General features: G+C 46.1%; 1 protein-coding gene across 6 annotated transcripts in view; it reads left to right on the forward strand.

The window, feature by feature from the left end:
• The window catches only part of ZGRF1 (zinc finger GRF-type containing 1), a 34,673-nt gene that overhangs the window by 4,685 nt on the left and 7,906 nt on the right, over positions 1-22,082 (forward strand). For 3 of the 6 annotated variants that reach the window (XR_012945695.1, XM_076070744.1, XM_076070739.1), the window contains 13 exons: positions 4,282-4,341; positions 6,761-6,919; positions 7,125-10,730; positions 11,491-12,080; positions 12,738-12,978; positions 15,589-15,759; positions 16,534-16,672; positions 17,178-17,295; positions 18,191-18,336; positions 18,629-18,775; positions 18,956-19,070; positions 19,800-20,035; positions 21,581-21,740. Coding sequence is in view for 4 of the 6 variants with exons in the window: in XM_076070744.1 (XP_075926859.1) it covers positions 4,282-4,341; positions 6,761-6,919; positions 7,125-10,730; positions 11,491-12,080; positions 12,738-12,978; positions 15,589-15,759; positions 16,534-16,672; positions 17,178-17,295; positions 18,191-18,336; positions 18,629-18,775; positions 18,956-19,070; positions 19,800-20,035; positions 21,581-21,740 (5,888 nt within the window). In the remaining 2 variants the exon portion in view is untranslated. Of the gene's footprint in view, positions 1-4,281; positions 4,342-6,760; positions 6,920-7,124; positions 10,731-11,490; positions 12,081-12,737; positions 12,979-15,588; positions 15,760-16,533; positions 16,673-17,177; positions 17,296-18,190; positions 18,337-18,628; positions 18,776-18,955; positions 19,071-19,799; positions 20,036-21,580; positions 21,741-22,082 lie in introns of those variants that run through there. The other 3 variants (XM_076070746.1, XM_032960809.2, XR_012945696.1) reach the window with 3 other exon arrangements.

Raw genomic sequence — 22,082 nt, forward strand, 5'->3', positions numbered from 1 at the left:
ATCCCTGGTGTTTCTCCAACCGTTCATTAGCTGCTTGCCAATTGGCCGAATTGCTTACAGTGGTCTCCCGTGCTTCCCGCAACCTGTCAAGCGTGACTCTCATCGAAGCGGGCACGGCGGATCCTTTTTTAGACCGGCCCATGCCCAGCTGTATGTGCATCAGGGGTTCGGGGTCCCTTCTGTACATTAAATAAAAAGGTGAAAATCCCATTGAGGCTTGAGGGGCCAACCTATACGCGGCGAGGACGCTCAGAATAAACAGATCCCAGTCCGACTGGGTCTCGTTCACCTGGTGGCACAGCATGGACATGAGGGCGCGATGTAAGCGCTCCATCATTTCATCGGTTTGAGGGTGGTAGGGTGAGGTTCTAATTTTCTTCGTGCCCAGGAGGTTACAGACCTCCTTGAGAGTCGGGAAGAAAAATTTCAACCCTGGTCGGTTAGAAGCTGCTTCGGGACTCCCTTGTCTAACATGTAGCCATGCAAAAAGGTATCGGTGTTGGACGAGGCCGACTGATCATGTAAGGGCCACGCCATGGGCCAGCATGAGGTACTTTACCCCGACCAAAGATACTTGTGGCCCTGCTGAGAAGTTGGAAATGGGCCTAAAATGTCAAGGGCCACAAGTTCGTTTACACGATACCTGGATAGATTGCAGCGGGGGCCGATCGCGCAAAACTGGAGGCTTCCGACGCGCGCAATCTTGGCAGCCTTTGATGAATAGCACCACGTAGCCCTCCATGCCCGGCCAGTAATAGTCCCTAAATTTCGATTTAAAGCTTTCGTGACTGCAATGATTCATCTTCTTTGGTTCTTTCGGTAAAGTCACGTAGAATGAGAATAAAATAATAAATTGATAAAATAAAACAATAATATTCTCACGACGTTTCGGCCACAACACAAGCGGCCTTCATCAGGTGAAGGGACGAGACTGTCTGGTAGGACAGCGCTGGAGTGAAAGAGCCACGTTCAGATCACGACCTTTAAGCTGTGTGAGAGGAAACAAAGCGCCTTGACAAAGGAATTAGCATATAATTTAGCATTGAAATGGCTGAGTGATTAGCTTGCGACTGGTCGCAGAAATAGCTATGTTAAAAGTTAAAGCATACACATCCGCAGAGGCACCCCTTGATAAAGGAATTAGCATAGAATTTAGCATTGAAATAGCTAAGTTAAAGCATACACATCCGCAGAGGCACCCCTTGACAAAAGAATTAGCATAGAATTTAGCATTGAAATAGCTGAGTGATTAGCTTGTAACTGGTCACAGAAATAGTTACGTTAAAGTCAGAGCATACACATCCGCAGAGGCACCCCTTGACAAAAGAATTAGCATAGAATTTAGCATTGAAATAGCTGAGTGATTAGCTTGTAACTGGTCACAGAAATAGTTACGTTAAAGTCAGAGCATACACATTCACCGAGGCACTTAGTACAAATCAAACAGGAGAATTTAGCATTGAAATAACCAGGCGAATTTAGCATTGAAATAACTGAGTGATTAGCTAGTGACTGGTCACAGAAATGACTATGTTAAAGTCAAGGCCTACACATTTGAGCTATTCACAGTACTATATAGTGAACCAATAAAAAAACTAAAATATAAAATACCTTAATGTTATCAATAAACTCTATATATGTTATAATTCAGTGGGCTCACATGACATTGACTTCTCCAAGACGGAGGTTCTTTGCAAACCAACCGGCTACCATGAGAGATTCGTTCATGAGGCCATTCACATATACAAGCACAGAGACAATTTCAACCGAGAAGATGGATTCTGGCTTAGTAACCATTGGAAAAATGTTTTAAATCATTTCTCTTCTTAATTAATTGTATTTTACAATGACCTTCAGACCGCAGCTCTTTCGCCAGCATTGACTCTTAATACCTCTCACACCACGGTTAATGGTATGGTTTACAACATGGGAGTATAATAGCGCCTCGCAGCTGTCTCTCTCCCCCTCCTCTGTTCCGACCATGGATGAACTCGTCCGTCTGAACGGGGCCCGTAGCTATCCGTGGTGCTAAAGTTGAGGGTAAGAATCCACCCATTTTTTTCGCCATATAGCATTGTGATATATAACGACTTATTGTTGGTAGCTTAGCTGATTGGAGAATATAGAGTTTATTGATAACATTAAGGTATTTTATATTTTAGTTTTTTATTGGTTCACTATATAGTACTGTGAATAGCTCAGATGTGTAGGCCTTGACTTCAACATAGTCATTTCTGTGACCAGTCACTAGCTAATCACTCAGTTATTTCAATGCTAAATTCGCCTAGTTATTTCAATGCTAAATTCTCCTGTTTGATTTGTACTAAGTGCCTCGGTGAATGTGTATGCTCTGACTTTAACGTAGCTATTTCTGTGACCAGTTACAAGCTAATCACTCAGCTATTTCAATGCTAAATTCTATGCTAATTCTTTTGTCAAGGGGTGCCTCTGCGGATGTGTATGCTTTAACTTAGCTATTTCAATGCTAAATTCTATGCTAATTCCTTTATCAAGGGGTGCCTCTGCGGATGTGTATGCTTTAACTTTTAACATAGCTATTTCTGTGCCCATCACAAGCTAATCACTCATCCATTTCAATGCTAAATTATATGCTAATTCCTTTGTCAAGGCACTTTGTTTCCTCTCACACAGCTTAAAGGCCGTGATCTGAACGTGGCTCTTTCACTCCAGCGCTGTCCTACCAGACAGTCTCATCCCTTCACCTGATGAAGGCCGCTTGTGTTGTGGCCGAAACGTCGTGAGAATATTATTGTGTTATTTTATTTGATCAATTTATTATTTTATTCTCATTCTACGTGACTTTACCGAAAGAACCAAAGAAGAGTAATAGTCCCGTTTGACGGTCAACAAAGTTTTCTGAATCCCCAAGTGCATGCATTTTTCGTGAATTACGCGAGTTAGTTTCCCCCGCAGGCCTGAGGGCACCACAATTCAATACCTCTAACTCAGCGTCCTATCACATAAGGAGGCCATCATACAGGGCAACGGCTGGGGAGGTATCAATCTGTAGGCGGGACCATTCATTACGAGCGAGACCTAGTCCGCAATCCGTGGGCAGCGGCACACCTTGAAGAGGAGCATGTCGGCCGTCGCCACCAACTGAGGTGTGGATTGAACTGGAGGCCTGCAACGACTAGAACCTGTCGTACATGCACACCCACTGCCCGGTGCCAACCTCGACAAGGCGTCCGCATTTCCGTGTTGTGGCCCCCTTTCTGTGAATAAACTTAAAATGTGTACTCCTGCAACACCTCGAGCCAGCGGACAGCTAACCGGAAGGTTGATCTATGCGCAAGAAATATTGTAAGGCGGCATGATCCGTCCGGACAATAAACCGCCTTCCATACAAGTAGGGCCTATACAACTGAACGAAATAGACAATGGCAAGCAGCTCTCTACGAGTTACACAGTAACGCTGCTCCGCGGAAGATAACGCGCGGCTGCCATATGCTACCACCCTTTCGGGGAAAGCACAGCCCCTATGCCTGTGTCGATGGCATTACCCAGAACAAAGGGCAGCGAGAAGTCGGGAAAACCCAGGGGAAGCGCGTCAGCCAGGGAATCCCGTAGGGCGACGAATTACTCCTCTGCTTTGCCCCAATGGAACTTTTGGCCCTTAGTGGACAGCGCGTGGTGTGGCTTAGCAATTGTTGTAAAATCCCGTACAAACCGACAGTAATATGAGGCAAAGCCCACAAATCTGCGAACCTTGGCGACAGATGTGGGGGTTGGCCACGAACGGGCACAAGCAGTCTTATCAGGGTCCGTAGCAACTCCTGACGCACTGACCACATGGCCCAAATACTCTACAGAAGACTGCAGCAAGTGGCACTTTTGTGGTTTAAATTTGAGGTTAGCAGCACGCACTTTGACGAAGACTGATTCCAGGCGCTGCAAGTGATCGTCTGCCCGGAGCGGGGGTTCAGCCAACACCGCTCCGCGACGAGGATGTAGCGACCCCCTGCAGCCGATCCGTACCCTGGCTTTCCACGACGACCACGCCTTCATCACGGGGTCCCCCTTAAGAACCCCTTGGGCGGCTCCTTCCCCCAGCTCGGACCCGCCTTTGTTCCCGACGGTACCCCTTAGACCACCCGTGATGTTACGTCATCCTTGACTGTCAACCTGCTTGCACCTCCTTCTGTTTGCCCCCTCATTGGTTACTCACAATACTCCTCTACATATGTAAGGTATGTTTATTTATCTTACGTTATGTATATTTATATATGCTGTTTGTGTGCTTATCTTTGTGTACTACAGGCGATTCTGTTTGATGACAAAGGTTTGCGTCTGGACTCAGTCTTCCTGAAGGGTCAGAAAGTAAGTGTGCATGTCTGAAATTTACAAAGTTATTACGATTGTAATTTGAGTCATATGGAGGTGGGGGCAGGAGGGTGGGATTGCTGTTTCTACTCAAACCAACTGCCCCCTATTTGATACTTGTCAATTAACTATGTCATTAAAGTTATTTAGACCATTTAAATGGTTATATACTTATATTTAAAAAAAATTAAGCCATTGTGTATGTGTTGTACCCCCTCCGCATGTTTTCCCATTACCTTTCCATGAAATTTTTATTCCCACACCTCGCTCGTGAATTTCACGAAGAATTTACCATAACAAAATTGTTACCTGAATCATGATGATGTGATCAGTGATGATTTCACAAATGATGTTGCTACTGATGATAGGCTAGATTTTAACTTAAAGCTTTCGGTATTACAGGAATTCATATTCTTTGGGTCTTTCGGTAAAGTCACGTAGATAAGTTAAAAGAAAATAACAAAAAAGAACAAAAAACTACAACGTTTCGATCATAACACAAGCGATCATCATCAGGAGGAAAAGAGAGGGGGAAAGCTTCTGAGGCAGACTGTTTTAAAGGTTTAAAATGAGTGTAGCCCAAGGGTCATAAAGTGGGCGGGGCTGGTGATGTTAATGTGATAAATGAGCATGTTAATGTAAAATCAGAGAGCAGCCTCCACGACGAGAGTGCGGAGGTGGTTATGTTAATATGAGAGATTAGCATGTTAATGGAAGATCGCAGAGCAGCAACGTCAAGCTCGGCGAGCGAGGTGGCTGTGTTAGTGTGGGAAATTTTACCTGTTAATGTAAAATCAAATAGCCGAAAATAAGAACCAACATCGGAAGGTGGTAGGATGGGAACATCACAACCAGTTATGACTTAAACTGGTTGATAACGTCCTTCCAATGATTATTCAGTTTATACCCATCTTCTCGATTGAAGTTGTGTCTGTATATGTGGATGGCTTCATGAACAAATCTTTGTTGATAGCCAGTGGGTTTGCAAAGTACCTTATCTTAGAGAAATACATTTCGTGTGAGCCCACCGCATTAAAACAATGATCAGCCATAGCCAAGGTATTGGTCCTACTGTCTTTCAGATCTGCCTTATGTTCACGAACATGGTCCGAGACATGTCGCTTAGTTTCCCCAATGCAACTACTGCCACAGACACAGCTTAGTTTGTAGACAACGGGGTATTGCATGTCAGGGATCACATCCTTCACAGATGGAATCAGATCACGAATTTTATGTACTTTGTTAAATCGAACCTGGATCTTGTGTTTGCTCGTGATTTTGGAGATCTTTTTGGTGACCCCTGCTATGTATGGTAAGGTGATGGTTTTGGTTGGATCTTCAGATGGCTCTTTCCTCACGGTTGGGGTGATAGCTTTGCGGATTGTGTAATCAGAATATCCATTCGCCTTGAGAGCTTGGTGTACGTGTTTCAGTTCACTGGCTAGATGATGATGGTCGGGAATACATCGAGCGCTATGGTGTAGAGTTTTGATGAGGGAATTCTTCTCGGAAGGATGGTGGTGGGAGTCAGGTTTTAGATATGCATCCGTATGGGTGGCTTTCCTGTAGACAGAGTGTCCCATTGAACCATCTGGTCTTTCGATTAAAACATCCATGAATGGTAGCGTGCCATCCTTTTCCACCTCCATGGTGAATTTGATGGCTGGGTGTATGGAATTGATGTGGTTGAGGAATAAGGTTCAGAGCTGGTCGGCCATGTGACCAGATGACGAATGTGTCATCTACGTACCTCTTCCACAAGGACGGACATAGAGTGAATGCCTGGATGGCATCTGTCTCAAAATTATTTTCCATTAAAAATTGGATACAACTAGAGATAAGGGAGAACCTATTGGGGTACCTTCAACTTGGTTATAGAAAGTTCCATTCTAGATGAATCATTGGAAGGACATTGTCAACCAGTTTAAGTCATAACTGGCTGTGATGTTCCCATCCTACCACCTTCCGATATTAGTTGTTATTTTTGGCTCTCTGATTTTACATTAAGAGGTTAAATTTCTCACTAACACCCACCTCGCTCGCCGAGCTCGACGTTGCTGCTCTGCGATCTTCCATTAACATGCTAATCTCTCACATTAACATAGCCACCTCCACGCCCTCGTCGTGGAGGGCACTCTCCGAACTCACATTAACATGCTAATTTCTCACGTTAACATCACTAGCCCCGCCTACTTCGTTTATGACCCTTGGGCTACACCCATTTTAAACCTTTAAAACAGTCTGCCTCAGCAGCTTTCCCCCTCTTTTTTCCTCCTGATGACGATCGCTTGTGTTGTGATCGAAACGTCGGAGTTTTTTTGTTATTTTTTTATTTTCTTTGAACCTATCTACGTGACTTTATCGAAAGACCCAAATAAGATGATATAGGCTAAATGGAGCCCTTTGTTTGTTTCAGGTCACCGTTGGTTTGGAGCTGGAAAGTGACCGCTTCCTCATAACAGTCGAGGAGTCGACCAATCCTACAAATTCGTTAGTCAGTGCCACCCCTAAACCTACCAATCCAGAGCCGCCCAGACGTCCATGCCTTCCCAGCTTCAAGCGGAAACACACCACCGTAGGTTTTGTTGCAATCACAGTACGGTAAAATGCGGATTTATACAGCATGTAAATGCAACAGCATGTCAGGGTAGAGTACATAATATGGGCACATTTGTTTATTGTCTGCACTTACACCCCAATTATGTTGCTATGCGTGTTGTGTTATTGTCGAATATTGTTTCAACAGGCCATATGGTGTTAACAGTTTTTCTGTGTGGCAGGGTAGCTTCCGGACTCCCCGCGAGGTGGAGGTGGAGGTGAAGGCAGAGGAGTCTTCACCGCCGGCACTTGGGTCGTCCCTCCCAGGAAATGGAGACAGCAAGGCCTCCTCGCTGCAGCAGGGACACAGTGCCGTCTGTCATCCAGACTACACCGAAGCCACGGAGAGTGGGCCTGGGAACACGGTGTTGCCAGCTCTGTGGGGCTCTCTGCCAGGCAGGAAAAGCATGACAGGAAAGATGCCCCCTCGTGCGACTCTACCATCAAATGAGGAGTACAGAGGGATTCCCAACAACATCAGTGGGAGGAGAGATGGTGTAATTGTGAGGGCGGTTCAGCCAGCGGATCTGGGCGGTGCCGAGGATGGCATTGGTGTTCTATATGAGGACAGGAGGGACAGGGAAGCTGATCCTGACAGAAAAACATCTGAGTGCATTTTTGTGGTTGATTCAAATGGCCGTAGCACTGACGCAAAACGCACCAAAGCTCAAATTCTGGCACTGCTGATGCAAGGTGATGGTGGAGGTGGGGCTGGTGCTGGTCAATTTAACAACTCCCCATCTTCCCAGGAGAAACACGCTTTTTGGGACCAGCAGTTTGATCAGAATGGCTCAAAAATTGGGCATACCGATCGAAGTTCTTCTCAGGATAAAGAACAGCCCATCTTAAGCAATAAACAACATTGTTTGGGCAAACTGCATTGCGAGAACCAGCGGCAGGCTTACATTGAGAATGTGCAGCCTCACAGGGGTGAAGAGCCTTCCCTGATTGGCCAACAGCCTTCGCAAGACAAACTATGGCCTTACATGGGGATGGACTCTTGCAAGCAGCATTCCCAGGCCATGCCACAGCCATACCAGCAACAGCAGCATTCTGATCAGTATAAACACTCTGACTGGAGCAATGCAGAGTCGTCACAGGGCAGCGTACAGCTTAACCCAGCTGCAGAGCCTTGTCTTGAAAAACTGAATCTGTACCAAGACAAACAGACATACCAGAACAAAGTACAGCCCTTGAAAAGCAAAGTACAATCCCATGAAAGCCTACAGCCTAACCCAGACACACAGTCTGAATATTATGAACTACAGTCCTGTTTGGATGATGAGCTTCACACCATTGCGCAGTCATCCTCAGAGAGACAGCCACCTTTTTTGGACAAAATACAGCCTTATACAGACATGCAGCCAACGGTAGACAAACAGCTTCACTGTGCTGAACTAAAGCTTCAGAACAAACAGAATCCCCCAGAAGATCAACATCCTACCTCCAAAATACAACCCAAAATAGACACACAACCTTATCAGGGTAAATCACAGCCCAATATAGATCCACAGCTTCAGCAGGACACATTGCAGCCATTTCCAGTGTCAGTGGCATTGCAGAATACACTAGAGACTCATCAGCAAACACAACAAGAGCCAACTCATCTAGATCCACAGTCTTCCCAGGACTCGAACTTGGTGCACAGGACGGTCCCAGCTGATGTCAGAGTTTTTAGGACTGAGCCCACAATACAAGACTCTCAGCCAATGGTGGACTTTAACGTGTTCTCTGCATGGGCAAGTGAGCTGTGGGCGGGTGACAGCCAGCCTGGCACATTCTCCGAAGACGCAAGTGTACAGCCAGCCCAGCCACTACCTGAGCAGCTCCATCCTGCTCAGTTGCCTGCAACACACAGTCCAGTCTCTGTAGCTGGGTGTGTGGCTTCAGATGAGAGCTCTGCTGCTGCCAATGGGGTTGGCACCCATGCAGTGCTTCCTGACTCGTCTGGCTCTCTGAGTATGACCGTGGAACCGTGCAATATTGAAGATGAGATGAGGTCTGCGCACTACGTGCCGAGCAAGGGGCACAGTGTGTGTGGTATAGGTGGAAGTGATGGTGGCGAAGATGACGGGATTGGTAGCAAGGGGGTCGATTATGCTTGTAACGTGAAGGCTAGTAACTCCGATAGCATCATTTACGAAGACTGCTTTATCGATTCAGCACCCGTGAGTCCTGTTGAGGTTTCTCAGAGGAGAGGCAAGCCCATTGCTCTCCTACGGGCAACGGAAACCTATGCAAGCCAGAGCCAGGCCTCTGTGGACACCATGGACATCTCATTGAGCTTGGAGGAGCAGGATGAACAAGTGGAGGAGGCGACGGAGGTGATGCATGGGGCTTGCATTCAAAGAGAGCGCCTTCCACGGTGGAGTTCTCCAAACATCTCTGAGGCGGAGCCAAGGGCCGTGGGGCATAGCGGCTGTGTTGGGCAGCAGGCGCACAGCTCACAGGGCAGTGTAACCACGCGGAGTGGTCGAGAGTCCTGGCTGGATGCTGATAGGAGTAGACAATGGGAGCACGGAATTGAGAGTCTAGGCTGGGGCCTTGGAGCACAGAGTTCAGAGCGGCATGGTGCAGGGAAGAGTGGTTTTGGTGAGGAGAGAGAGGACAGTCAGGAAGGTGTCTTGGGGGAAACCTTGGCCGGGTTTGACAGTTGCCTTGTGGAATGCAGCCGATCAGGGAGGTGTGCTCCATTGGAACGCGATGCTCTAGGCTGGGAAATCGTCGAACGGAGCCCTGTGAGTGTTAGTGACATAGAGGACAAGTTTGAGGGAGGTGAGATTGAGCGCTTGAGGGGCAACATCCATCGTGCAAGTAGAGGGGAGGGTGACATTAACCACTCTGTGTTCATGGGAGGAAGCAACCATAATGAGACGTTTAGAGACATTTGTTTTCCATACCCACCGGTAGTCAAAGGCAGGACCGCACGTCAGCCTTGCCTAGAAGAAGAAACAATACACGAGTCGTATAATGTGCAGGGAGGTGCTCATAGTGAATCGTTTGTAGAGTGTGGCATTGTCGAGAAAGTGCTCACAGCAGGCAGCTGTTATTCTCTTCTGCAGGAAACATATAAAGAAGTCAGCCTTTCACAGTCGACTGCTATGGAAAGAAGCATATGTGATCAAACATTTGAAGAAGAAAACGTGTCGTCAGTGATTCAGCATCAGACTCAGGCACAGTGCAATGCTTCACACGCAAGCTTTAAACAAGGAAACTTCTCATGTTCAACATTTGTAGCAGATAGCATTCCACATTCAGTGTTTATAGAAGGTGGCAATCTAAGTCAAACAAATACCAGAACTGGCACTCAGCATCTGCAGTATATTCAAGACAGTATTCCCTATCGAACGGTCACCACAGGCAGCAGGCAGCCATGGACATTTAATGCAGGCAGTTGCCAGCATCCAATTATTAAAGGCAGCAATCATCACCCAGATTTTGGACGTTATGATCGTCGGAAGTTCGTGGAAGGCACGAGTGTGCACCCGTTGTCTACTAAAGGCAGCGGTCAGTATGAGGTGTTCACCAGTCATAATGCTGAAGACCCGGCATGTATAGACATCAAGAGAGCAGGAGGAAAAGGTGGAGGAGGAAGAGAAGGAGAGGGAAGAAGTGGAGAAAGCGGAGTAGAGGAAGGAGGTGGAAGAGTAGAGGGAGGAGGCAGAGGGAGAGGAGGAGGGCGAGCCCATGAAGGTAGTACAGTCAAGCAGAGGCAAGATCGAGACTGCTGGGAGGAGGCAGCGCAAGGAGGCAGGATATCTCAACCCCCCTCTGCCACCAATGCTTCTGTGAGTGCTTGGGGCTGGGGACAGCCCCATGGTAGCCAGGACAAGGTATAGCTACAAAGGGCTCCAGTGCCTCAACCTCAATTTATGTTCAGGGCTGCTGACTTGATTGAACAGAGTGCTATCTGTATCCTGGTTGAATTCTCTGTGCTCCTTGTTACAACTAAAGGCAGCAAATGTCGCTGCCGTTTACTGTAAATATAATGGTCATCTTTAATACTTACATATTTGTACAAATATCTGAGGCTAATAGATTCGCACTATGGCACCCTTCAGATTTTTATGGTTCAGTGCTAATTCCCAAATCTTACAGAGCCAGACTCCGGTAACTTTAGGAACCAGACTTTAGGACAGACTCTGGTAACTTTAGGAACCAGACTTTAGGATTCTTAGGACTTAGTGTTTGGTTTGGGTTTGTGTCTTGTTGACTCATATTTTTATGCTTAGAGGTCGGGTGAGGCCAGTTTGCTACGCCTTCTAAGAAAGCACCTTGAGTACCAATAATGACCCTTTCACTCCCCACTTGTGTTTGATGTAACTCACCCTTAAAGCAACCATGATCTCACCCACACCCTTTTTACAAAGTTATGCATTATCACAATAATTCAGGGTCCTGATTACATTTAAAAATGGATTCCTGTAGGGACTCTATTTATAGGGACTGGTGAGACAATGTTGGTTTGATGGACACGAAATTATGTTAGAATCAAACTGAGTCTCTCTCCCCGTGTCCCTCCCACTGCTCTTCCGGCTGCTGTGCCAGGTTTCCTGTCTGCAGCGCTTCCAGCAGCAGCACGTGGTGAGCAGCCAGGATGTGTTCCGTGACCCTGAGGGGCTCACACCGATGCACGTACTTGAGCCGCATCAGCATTTCACTCATCCCGAGTGTTTGTCTCCGAAAAAGAAGGCAGATCCTGCTCAATGCTTTATGGCTCAGAGGCAGCAGCAGGACATACTTGCAAGTGGTTCATCGGATTTTGAAATGTCACGGTGTTTTGAAATGTCACGGGATTTTGGAGCTTCCACAGTACTACCTACACCATGCCCACCAATTGCGACACAATCCTCCCATGGACCCTCTTACAAACCCAGCTCGATTCAGATCCGTGGCTCTGGGTTAAACTCGGGGAGCTGGGAGTCCCCTGAGACTGGGGCTTGGCAGCCTGCACCCCATGCGATAGACAGGCGTTTGGAAGGGCAAGAGGTTGTGGGTGGGTCGGGCAGGAGGCAGCACCCAGGAGAGGGGGCAACAACATGGAGGCAACGGGGACAGGAGGAACCTGCGGGAAGAAGCGGCAGCAGCAGATGGGACAAGTATCACGACTCCTCCCTGGAGCATCTTATCGGAGCAGGGTGTGTATGTCCTTGTTGAATATTATCTACCTTTGGCATTCTTATATTAATTTTGGTCTTCTCCCAAACAATGTCCGCTCGATTGCCTACTTCAGCAAGTCATTTTCTCTCTACATCTTCCACATGTATGCTGATGATGTCCAACTTTACATTTCTGTCTCCACCATTGATTCCAAAGCCATGGAAGTGCCATGGCACTTCATCCAATATAACATTTGGGATGAGTTTAAACTTCCTTCAGCTAAATTGAGAGATTTGTATCACTCTGGACTCAATGCCTTAAACCTCCTGGCCTCATTTTATTGGCTTCCTATCCATGTGTGAATGTGGACAAAACGATCCTTGTCCTCGCATTTAAATCCTCCATACCTCTGCAGCCCTCACTAACCCTGCATCCTAGCCTGCTTCCTCTACTCCTGAGATGTGCTACTGGATCATTGTAGGCTACTATTTTTAGCCACTAAACCCCCACCGTCTAGAAATTCCTTGCCAGGAAACTTTGCCATTCTCTCCCCAAAATGTCCTTTTCAACCATGCTTTCTAACCCTCTTCATTTATTTTACCTCCTCTCCCTGCTCGGTCTGTCACATTCCTTCCCATTTTCCTTTCACACCACAGCCAAAGCAGTCCTAAACTCTTATGTTTAATCTCGTGCAGAGAAGGCTGCTTTCCATTTGAACCATCCATCAGTGACAGCCTCGCCACGGGTGATGGTGATGACGATGACGATGATGGTGGTGATGGAGATGAGCTGGACTTTGAACTGGAGTTCAATGTCTCAGCGGAGCCTACCCCGGGCTTCAACGAGTACAGCGCTGAGAGCGGCGTTTTAGATTGGCCGTCACCAAGCACCCTGTCTCTACAACAACAGTGCTTTCCTAATGATGCTGTTGTCTTGGTGAGTGGAAATGGACAACTGGGAGGGGTTGGGGTGGGGAGGAGAGAAAGGCGAAAGGGTTAATGATAGATATCTGAGATAGGGGTGGAGTTAGACATGTACATTATTGATAATATGACAGGCGGGGATACAGGTAGAGTTAGGGATGGGTTGAGGATTATAAATGTGGTTCTGAGGATATCTTCATAGGTATAGTTATGGATAGGGTTCGCGGTAGTCTGTTAGACAGTTGTAAGGGTTAGAGGATAAGGGTAAGGATAGGGGTAAAATAGAAATAGAATGCAGATACTGCTGTAGAGCAGGGGTCCCCAACCCCCGGGCCGCGGACCGGTACCGGTCCGTGGCCTGTTAGGAACCGGGCCGCACAGCAGGAGGTGAGCGGTGAGTCCGCGCGTGGCCCACCCATTATTTTATTTACCGCTTCCGCGCCTCTTTCCCGCACTGCGCACTTGTCTCAGTCACAGTTTTGGTAAGCCCACACGCTAACCCTAGCCAAAATGAGTTTTAAAAAAACGTCGCTGGAGAGCTTATTTAAAAAAGGGGGAAAGACCCACTGATGAACCCCCCCCTCTCCCGCCTTGGTCTGTAAGCAGATACTGCTATAGAGTCAGCAGATACTACTATAGAGTTAGTTGTTGCGACTATAGTCAGTAGATACTACTATTCAGTATATATATACTACTATAGATTCAGTAGTTACTACTATAGTCGGTAGATACTACTATAGAGTCGGTATATAATACTACAGTCTGTAGATACCACTATAGTCAGTATATACTGCTGCAGAGTCAGTTGATACGACTATAGAGTGAGATACTATTATAGAGTCTGCAGATACTACTATAGAGTCTGCCGATACTTCTATATAGTGCAGATACTATAGAGTCTGCCAATACTACTATAGAGTCTGCCAATACTACTATAGAGTGCAGATACTACTATAGAGTCAGCAGATACTACTGTAGAGTTAGTAGTTACTACTATAGTCAGTAGATACTAGTTTAGAGTCGGTAGATACTGCTGTAGAGTCAGTAGATACTACTACGGTCAGTAGATACTACTGCAGCCAGTAGATTATACTATACAGTCAGTAGATACTACTGTATAGTTAGTAGATACTACTGTAAAGTCAGATATACTATTACAGAGTCAGCAGACACTAATCTAGAGTCAGTAGATACTACAAAAAAGTCAATAGATACTACTATAGTCAGTAGATACTACTCACTCTTGTATGTAGGGTGTGTAGGTATATATGCCTACGTGGGGGGGTAAAAATATTTTTTGGGGGGGGAGTCGACAATTTTCGGAAACCTTTTAGATCAACTATTTACCCCCCACATTACTTTTTGATTCAGGACTTCTGCAAGCCTCTTATAATTTTGTTGACGGACAAATGGACAGACAAACTGAACGCCGGGCTTTCACAATAGCTTAGTATTCGTATATGTATATGTTATGTTTTTAAGAGAAGACAAGTTTTTAAATATAATTTTCCTCCGATGGTGTTCTATAAATACCAAGATAATTCGGGCATCAAGTGCCTCAGTGTATCTTAAAAAAAAAAGATTATTCGTAAGATTCAATTTAGCCCATTTACAGCTTATAATGTTATTTATATTGGAAATGTGTTTAACATAAAAAATAAAGATAAACTACCATTAAATCCACCAAAAATCATAAGCCAATCCTATAAAGCACAATCCATTGCTAGAGTACTGACTGTGCAGTCCAGTACTAAACTAAGACTGTCTGGCACATGACGTATCTGCTTTGCATGGAGATACAGCTAACCACCAGTCAGCGCTGTCAGAACTGCAATTCTTAATTTGTAAAAAAAGCATTCTTCCAGTTTTTCTGGGTCCCCTTCCCAGAAAACCCCTATTATGTGCAGGACTAGATTTAACAACACGCAAAGGTTTGCTCAGAAACAGCAAATATGCATGACTCCCATCATGCCTTTATATATGTGTCATGCGACCACCACATTTGGCCACCATGCTGATTTGAGCAGGAAATCACTTTGACTTGACTTTGACAGTCTTAATTGTGTAGCTGGTATGCCTCAGTTGAATATGTGTGTATGTAGAACTTTTTCGCACCATACATAGCCACCGTGCTAGTCGGAGGTGCGGGATAACTGGATATTGGATATCTATATATATAGAAAAGGGAAATTTGTGAATATGTGTGTCTGTTTGAAATGTTTAGCATACTTCCCAAATTTGGCACGTGGGTTGCTTCCAGACTGTACACAATGCAAAAAGTATAAAAATAGACTTTTATATTTGGGGGGGGGGGGGCGCAATAATGGATATATTTTGCACGGCAAATGAGCGGTGACGTCACATCTGTGATGTCACCCGTATGCGGCAGCGTTACGCAGTGTGCCTGCTGACATCACGCATCCCCCCCCACCCTCCGCGTAGGCCGTGTATTAATCCAAGACAAGAATCCAAGTCTCGGGCGAAGCCGGGTAGTAAAGCTAGTTGTGTTATAATTGGGTAATATTGTAATTTATAACTTATGTTACAGATTGTCAAGGTGTAGCTGGGCAAGCCTTGCTAACAAGTCCCAGTGATAATGATAATCCGTGTGTCATGTCCACAGGAGGAGCGGCGAAGCTGCACTCTCATTGGCCCATCTCCGGCTGAGCGCAGAGCGCTGATTGGCCGCCGCTTGGGGTCCTCACTGGCCCGGTCACGGCCATCTGTGGTGGTGTGTGGCAGCCGCCCTACAGGGTCTGGGGTCCTCTCACGTTGTCTGGAGTCCAGCAGGCAGGTACGGAGACACCCATGGGCAAAGTGGATGAAGGGCAGAAAGCTACAAAAGATAGAGATCCTTTTTTTAAACTCTTGGCTCTGGGCGTGTTTTTAGGGGAATCATAATAACTGCATCTGGTGCGTAATGGCTGCATCGGCTGTGTCAGCTTCCTAATGTCTGTGTTTTTGTGCCCCACAATCCCAGGGATTTGGGTTCAATTACCAGCCATGGGTAACATCAGCGGCAAATGGTATATCTGAACATGTCCTAAGCCTTCCTTAGGTTGACTCAGCTTTAAATGACTAACTGCTGCAGTTTGTCAACATCATATGGATAGACAGACAACTATGCATGGTATTGACCACACCACCCCATTATGTGCTATCGGCATAATTTGTGCTCACTAGCAACGTGTTTGTTAGGTGAACTTGGACTTACTAGTTACCAGTGGTGCAAACATGGGGCTCTGGAGGAGACTCATGAAACACGCTACTTGGCAGTTATAGGCAGTCGACCTCCAACAACGATGGGAGGCAAAGAAGCCGATGCTCACCTTACTGGGCAGAGCACCGGGTGGCTAAAGCGCACAGCAAGTTGGCACAATGGGGAGCAAAGGTGGTGCATCTTTCAGTTATCTCAGTTATATCCATAACAGCTGGGTCTATAATGTGACCTGCCAGCAAGCCTTCAACACTTCACTTGGCTTCTAAGTGCACATAGCCTGACACAAGCGCTGTGGCAACGTCACGCCGCTTGGTAGCGAATGGCAGCTGTTTTTGTATGTGGACACAGGCCGTGCGCTTATCAGAGCTGCGTTTTCCATCCATGGAGAGTGTCCTGAGGCAGCCGACTCTCAAACGAAAGATCATCATTCCTGTGTCTTTCTCCAGCCCTGCTGCGTACAAAGACACCCTCTCGTCTGCCATCATAGGTAGACAATTCACCGCACGTACTAAAATTCCCTGCCCAGCTATGCACACACATTAATTATCCAGCCTCACCCTCATGTACACACTCACACTTCACTATCCAGTCTCACCTATATATGCAGGGAGAGGCGATCTTTCTCTCTTGCGAATTAGTATAAATATGTTGAATGTAGGGCCCTATATGAAAAGCTTGAAATTTCAAAAACCCCATCCCTCTTTGGGAAGTTTATAGATCTGTCTCTATGAGTCCCGGTCGCATAGATCCACATGCACAATCATCTCACTTATCATAATCATTGCAATCATCACAATCATGATGTCCAGCAGTGGACTGAATTGGTATACATGCACAACGTTTCTTGTGGATAAAATTATATACATGTACAAAGTATATATGCACAAAGTATTAGTGGAGAAAGTTGCACCATGTAATGCGCTAAAACTGCACGTAATGGGTTACAAGAGGCTGATTTTCAGAATGCCCCTGCGGGCACCGTGTCCCCACAGAACACCTCAATTTGATTCTGCATGACACGGCCTCTCGCCTTCACCGCAAGAAGATAGGGGGCCTGGGCAGTCGCGGAAGGCACGTGTCTCTGTATAGAAACTGTCGACTCTTCCGTCGGTGAGTGAGTTCCCAGATGAGGATGGCTGCATCTTCATTCTGAATTTTCAAATCCACCACTTTTCAGAGATTTAGGTTTTCATAGCCAATATTTTTTATATATTATTTATTTTTGGGTTAGCATACTGTGCTTCGAACCCAGCGTCCCATGTTAAATTTTCACTCACGGCCAACTTGATTGTCGAATATCTGACCGGTGGCTTAACCCAAAAATGTATTATAAACCACCACTTTAAATGATGATGAAACCTATTACAACTGGACTGCGTGCAGGCTGGAAACAATTATAAATAACAAAAGTGTGCACAAGCAACATGAAGGCATGACTCCCATCATGCCTTACATATATGTCATGTGAGCCCCATATTGCATGCACAGTGCTCTCAGTCTTGTCTAAGCCATCAACTAGGGAGAGCTGAACATGTGGTCGTATATTCTTAGTTTTTTCGGTAAAGTCACGTTGAAGAGAAACAACAGAATAACAAAATATATATAAAACAATAAAAAATTCTCACGACGTTTCGACCACCTGATGATGACCGTTTGAGTTATGGTCGAAACGTCGTGAGAATTTTTTATTGTTTTATATATATTTTGTTATTCTGTTGTTTCTCTTCAACGTGACTTTACCGAAAAAACTAAGAATATGAATTACTGCAGTCACGAAAGCTTTAAATCAAAATGTGGTCGTATTTCAAGTCTTCTTGAGTTGGTGGGCTAAACATGAATGTAGCCAAAAGTTCAGCTGTTGATGATTTTGTTGCTACTGCTTCCACTGCTAATAATAATGTTTATGCTGCTGATGATCATGATTCTGCTAATAATTTTGATAATGACGGTAATTATGATGATAACGATAATTGTAATGATAATGGTGATTATTTAATCCACACAGGAGTGTATCGGAAGGCTTTGGGGGTCGGACCCTGGTTCAGCGATTCCGGAAAAAGAAATTTGTGACAGAAGAGATGAATTCCGGAATTAAGAGGAAACTCTTCCTGCTACTCAACCGCAAGGAGAATCACAGCAGCTACAGCAAGGGTATGCGAGTTTCTGTGAATCACTGTGTATGTGGAGAGCAATGTTGTAGTGGTTTAGCACACTGCACTGCGAACCCAGCGATCCGCATTCGACAGTAACATAATTAAATCGGTCCTTGACCTCAGCATTAAATGAGTATTTGGTGCAGTGTGTAAACATCAGCAATGGGGAAATAAATGCAGCCTGGCGTGGTGCTAGCCACATCACCCGCTCGTGTACAAATTAGCCTTCATGAGTGGCTGTTTGTGTAGCTTCGTGTGACTGTGTGGCTGTGTTTGTATGTGTGCTGTAGATGACCTCTGGGTCATTTCTACGGATGCCGGGTTCCCTCCTGCCAACGTCATGGTAGTGTGCAGTGTGTTCTATGGCCCGTCAGCCTCTGGCGAGCTGGAGGTGTCTCCCTTGAGGGAACACACATCAAGCACGTGGGCACAGAACGGTACTCACACTCACAGCGACATCGAGACACGAAACTCACAGTAGCATAGATATAGCACGAAGAGTGACATAGCGACACATTGGCATAAAGACACAGTGTTTTAGGGAAACAATACTCACAATGACAGAGACATGACACTCACACTGTGCATTTATGCATGTCTTGCGTGCGTGTATGTAGCGACTGTGCATGCGATTCACGTGTGCAATGCCAGCTGGGAGCTAAGCTGCCTGCGGAACATCCGTGAAAACGTGGAGGTGTCCACCTTGCCCATCCTGCCTCTGATGCTCAGCCTGTGCGTGTATACAAACACTGACACGGACATATGCGACTGTTGAAAACAGCTGGGTTTGTGGCTCAGTGGTCAAGCGCAGCAGCTCGCAATTGAAGGTTGCGAGTTTCAATCCTGATTGGGGGTTGACTCAGCGGATCATTCTTCCCTCTGGGGTAGATCAAATAACTACCACAACTTATGCCATGCCCCCTAGTCCCCAGCTGCTCTGAATCCACAATCCATGGCATTGGTTGTGAAGTTGAAACTAAAAGGGTTTGCTAAGAATCACTGGTTGACTTCGGGAGGCCTTAATCCAGCATGTGGATGATGATGACGATGATGACAATGATGATTATGACGATGGTTAAGGTGATGATGACGATGATTACGTTTATGACCCCGGTAATGATGACAACGATGATTATGATTACGATCACGACGATGATGATGACAACAATTATGATTAGGATGACGGTGATGATGACAATTATTACAATAAGGTTCGAGAAACTTTCCAGGGGGTAGAGGGTGGTCCTGAAAGTTCAATTTCTTTGAATAGGCCCCAAAATTATATGTATTTTATCTGGTAAATGTCAACAAATGCAAATGTTCGAGGGAGTGATCATAACCCCCCTCCTCTTTGGATCCAACACTGATCACGATGATGACAATGTTGACGATGATTATGGTCATTATGACGATTATGATGATGTTCAACTGCAATGATACCCTTCCCCGCTCCCCACTCAGTGAGGGCTCACAGGAGCGGAGCGTGAAATCTCGCCGAACTGGCTTCCGTCCCCCGCTCGTCCTGGCTCCCCCTGCGCACGGCAGTTGGGTCGACCCGGCCCAGACATGGCCCAGGGAACTGGCGGAGCGAACCATTGCGGAGCGGGGGCTCAACGGGGAGCAGGGTGACGTGCTGAGGAGAGTGGCCCACATGATACAAGCTGGGGCTGAGACGGCCGGGGTCACCATAGTGCAAGGTGGGAATGGCTTTGATAATGCTCATGATGATGATTGTGACCATGAAGACAACTGAAATGACGATCGGTGTGATGGTCAGATGGCTCAGTGGTAGAGCGATCAGAAAGGTTGCAAGTACAATTCTGGTTGGGGGTTAACTCAGCCCATAATTCTTCTGGGTTGATAAAATGAGTACAGGCATACCTCTTATAACACTCAGGACGCGTTGGTAAACGGAACGCTATATGAAATAGCGCTATAGGAGGTCGTTATAACATGGTTCCTATGGAGATTTGTTACTGACAGCGCTGTTTTTTACCTATGAGCTTTATATGAGGGCTTCATTGGGGTATTGGTCTTCGCCTTAATAATTATACTGTATACATGATAAGTGTATTAACCCCACCATAAGAATGTAGAATTCCCATCAATTGTACAGGGCTGTAAACAGGAGATGAGCACCACCTCAATGCTCACATTCTGGGAGCTTCTTCAATTAAGTTCCTCAAGAAACTTACAGTATATGCAGTGAAAGTTGGACATCATGCCAAACAACACGTGGTACAACCAAAAACACATTGGAAAGACGTTACTGAAGTAATCATGGTGATAACAGACTATTGGATGTTAGGCTATTGCGTCCTGGTGTCACCATCAAAATCTTCAAAATTAGAAAATTACTTACAAATGATTTCAGTGGGATTACTGTTGACATAGCAATATCTAGAGATGGATTAACCCTATTTGCAGACATGTGCTGAGTCATCTTGTCCCCCAGAGGGACAGCTGCAATTGGAGGTCTCTTTATAATGTTTGAGATAAGATGTGGTGTAAGGCATTTTGAGATGCTGAGGCATTTATTAAAGCGCTCAATACATGTGTAGTGAGTCCAACTGAGTCGCAGACGTCTTGGGAGCAACACTATTTATTACATCAACACGAACAAAAACATAACATAAACTACACTCGGGTGTTGAATGCCCATCTAACCACGCTACGGCAGAATTAGACACGGTTCTGCTATCCCGGTCCGGACCACAAGCTGCGTCCCGGACCGCATGGGTAGAGGCTTCTTCAACCCGACGTGGATTTTCATTCCAACAGACACGAAGAATCCTGGGCCCCACACAGGGCCCCCGTTATATCGGCCTGGGCTGGGGCTAGCTCCGCCTCTCGCCCCGCCCACCTTCTGGATCTCTCAAGCTCTTTCCCCAAGGCTCACTATACCACGTGACCACCCAGCGGCCCCCGTCCACTGGTGGCCCCCCTCCAATATCATCCGGTCACGTGTCGGCAGGTCAACCAGCATATCATGCCCCAACGTAACCCTGCTGGCTGACACCCTCTCTTGCTCCCTCACCGGGAGCCCGCACCGCACGCTGTACGTGGTGTCCCCACGCTAACCAGCGCTCACCCAAGCCCCGCTAGGGCTGGTACTACGCCCAGTAACTGGGCTACACATAATGACAACACAACATCCGCTGTGGCCTCGCAGGCCCGGCACCACACACAGTGACATTCCCAGTCACTACAATATTTATGATGCTGTTGATGATGATGCACAGGTGTGTTCGGCGCTGGAAAGAGCTTCATGCTGTCCTGCATTGTCATGTACCTGATCGGAGTCCTCCGGAGAGTCAAGCACGAGGCCGGAACCAAGAGGACTCCTCTCAGGGTCCTCATCTCAGCCGCCACCAATGTAGCAGTGGATCGTGTCCTGCTGGGGTCTCATTTACACAGCACTTACACAGTAGATTCTACATACACACAATACCATAATATATACTACATATACAATACCAAATAGACCTTCACAGTACAATATGTTCTACCATATATATTACTTTTCAGTAATTATCTTTGTCAAAGTCCATATTTCTTACCCATTTGTCATAGCAGGTACTCTTTGGTTCTATTTGGTAAAGTCACGTAGGTAAAAAATTAAACAATAAAAAATCATAGCAGGTAGTATATTCAATCTTTAGGCACATTTCTATGACATAAGAGTATGGATTTTATTCTCCACTGGCTCGGGATGCCAATGTACTGTAGTCAGGCTGACTTTGT

This window comes from Petromyzon marinus, chromosome 2 (assembly GCF_048934315.1).
Source record: "Petromyzon marinus isolate PM22_M1 ecotype Great Lakes invasive population chromosome 2, UKy_Petmar_22M1.pri1.0, whole genome shotgun sequence".
NCBI classification, from domain to species: Eukaryota; Metazoa; Chordata; class Hyperoartia; order Petromyzontiformes; family Petromyzontidae; genus Petromyzon; species Petromyzon marinus.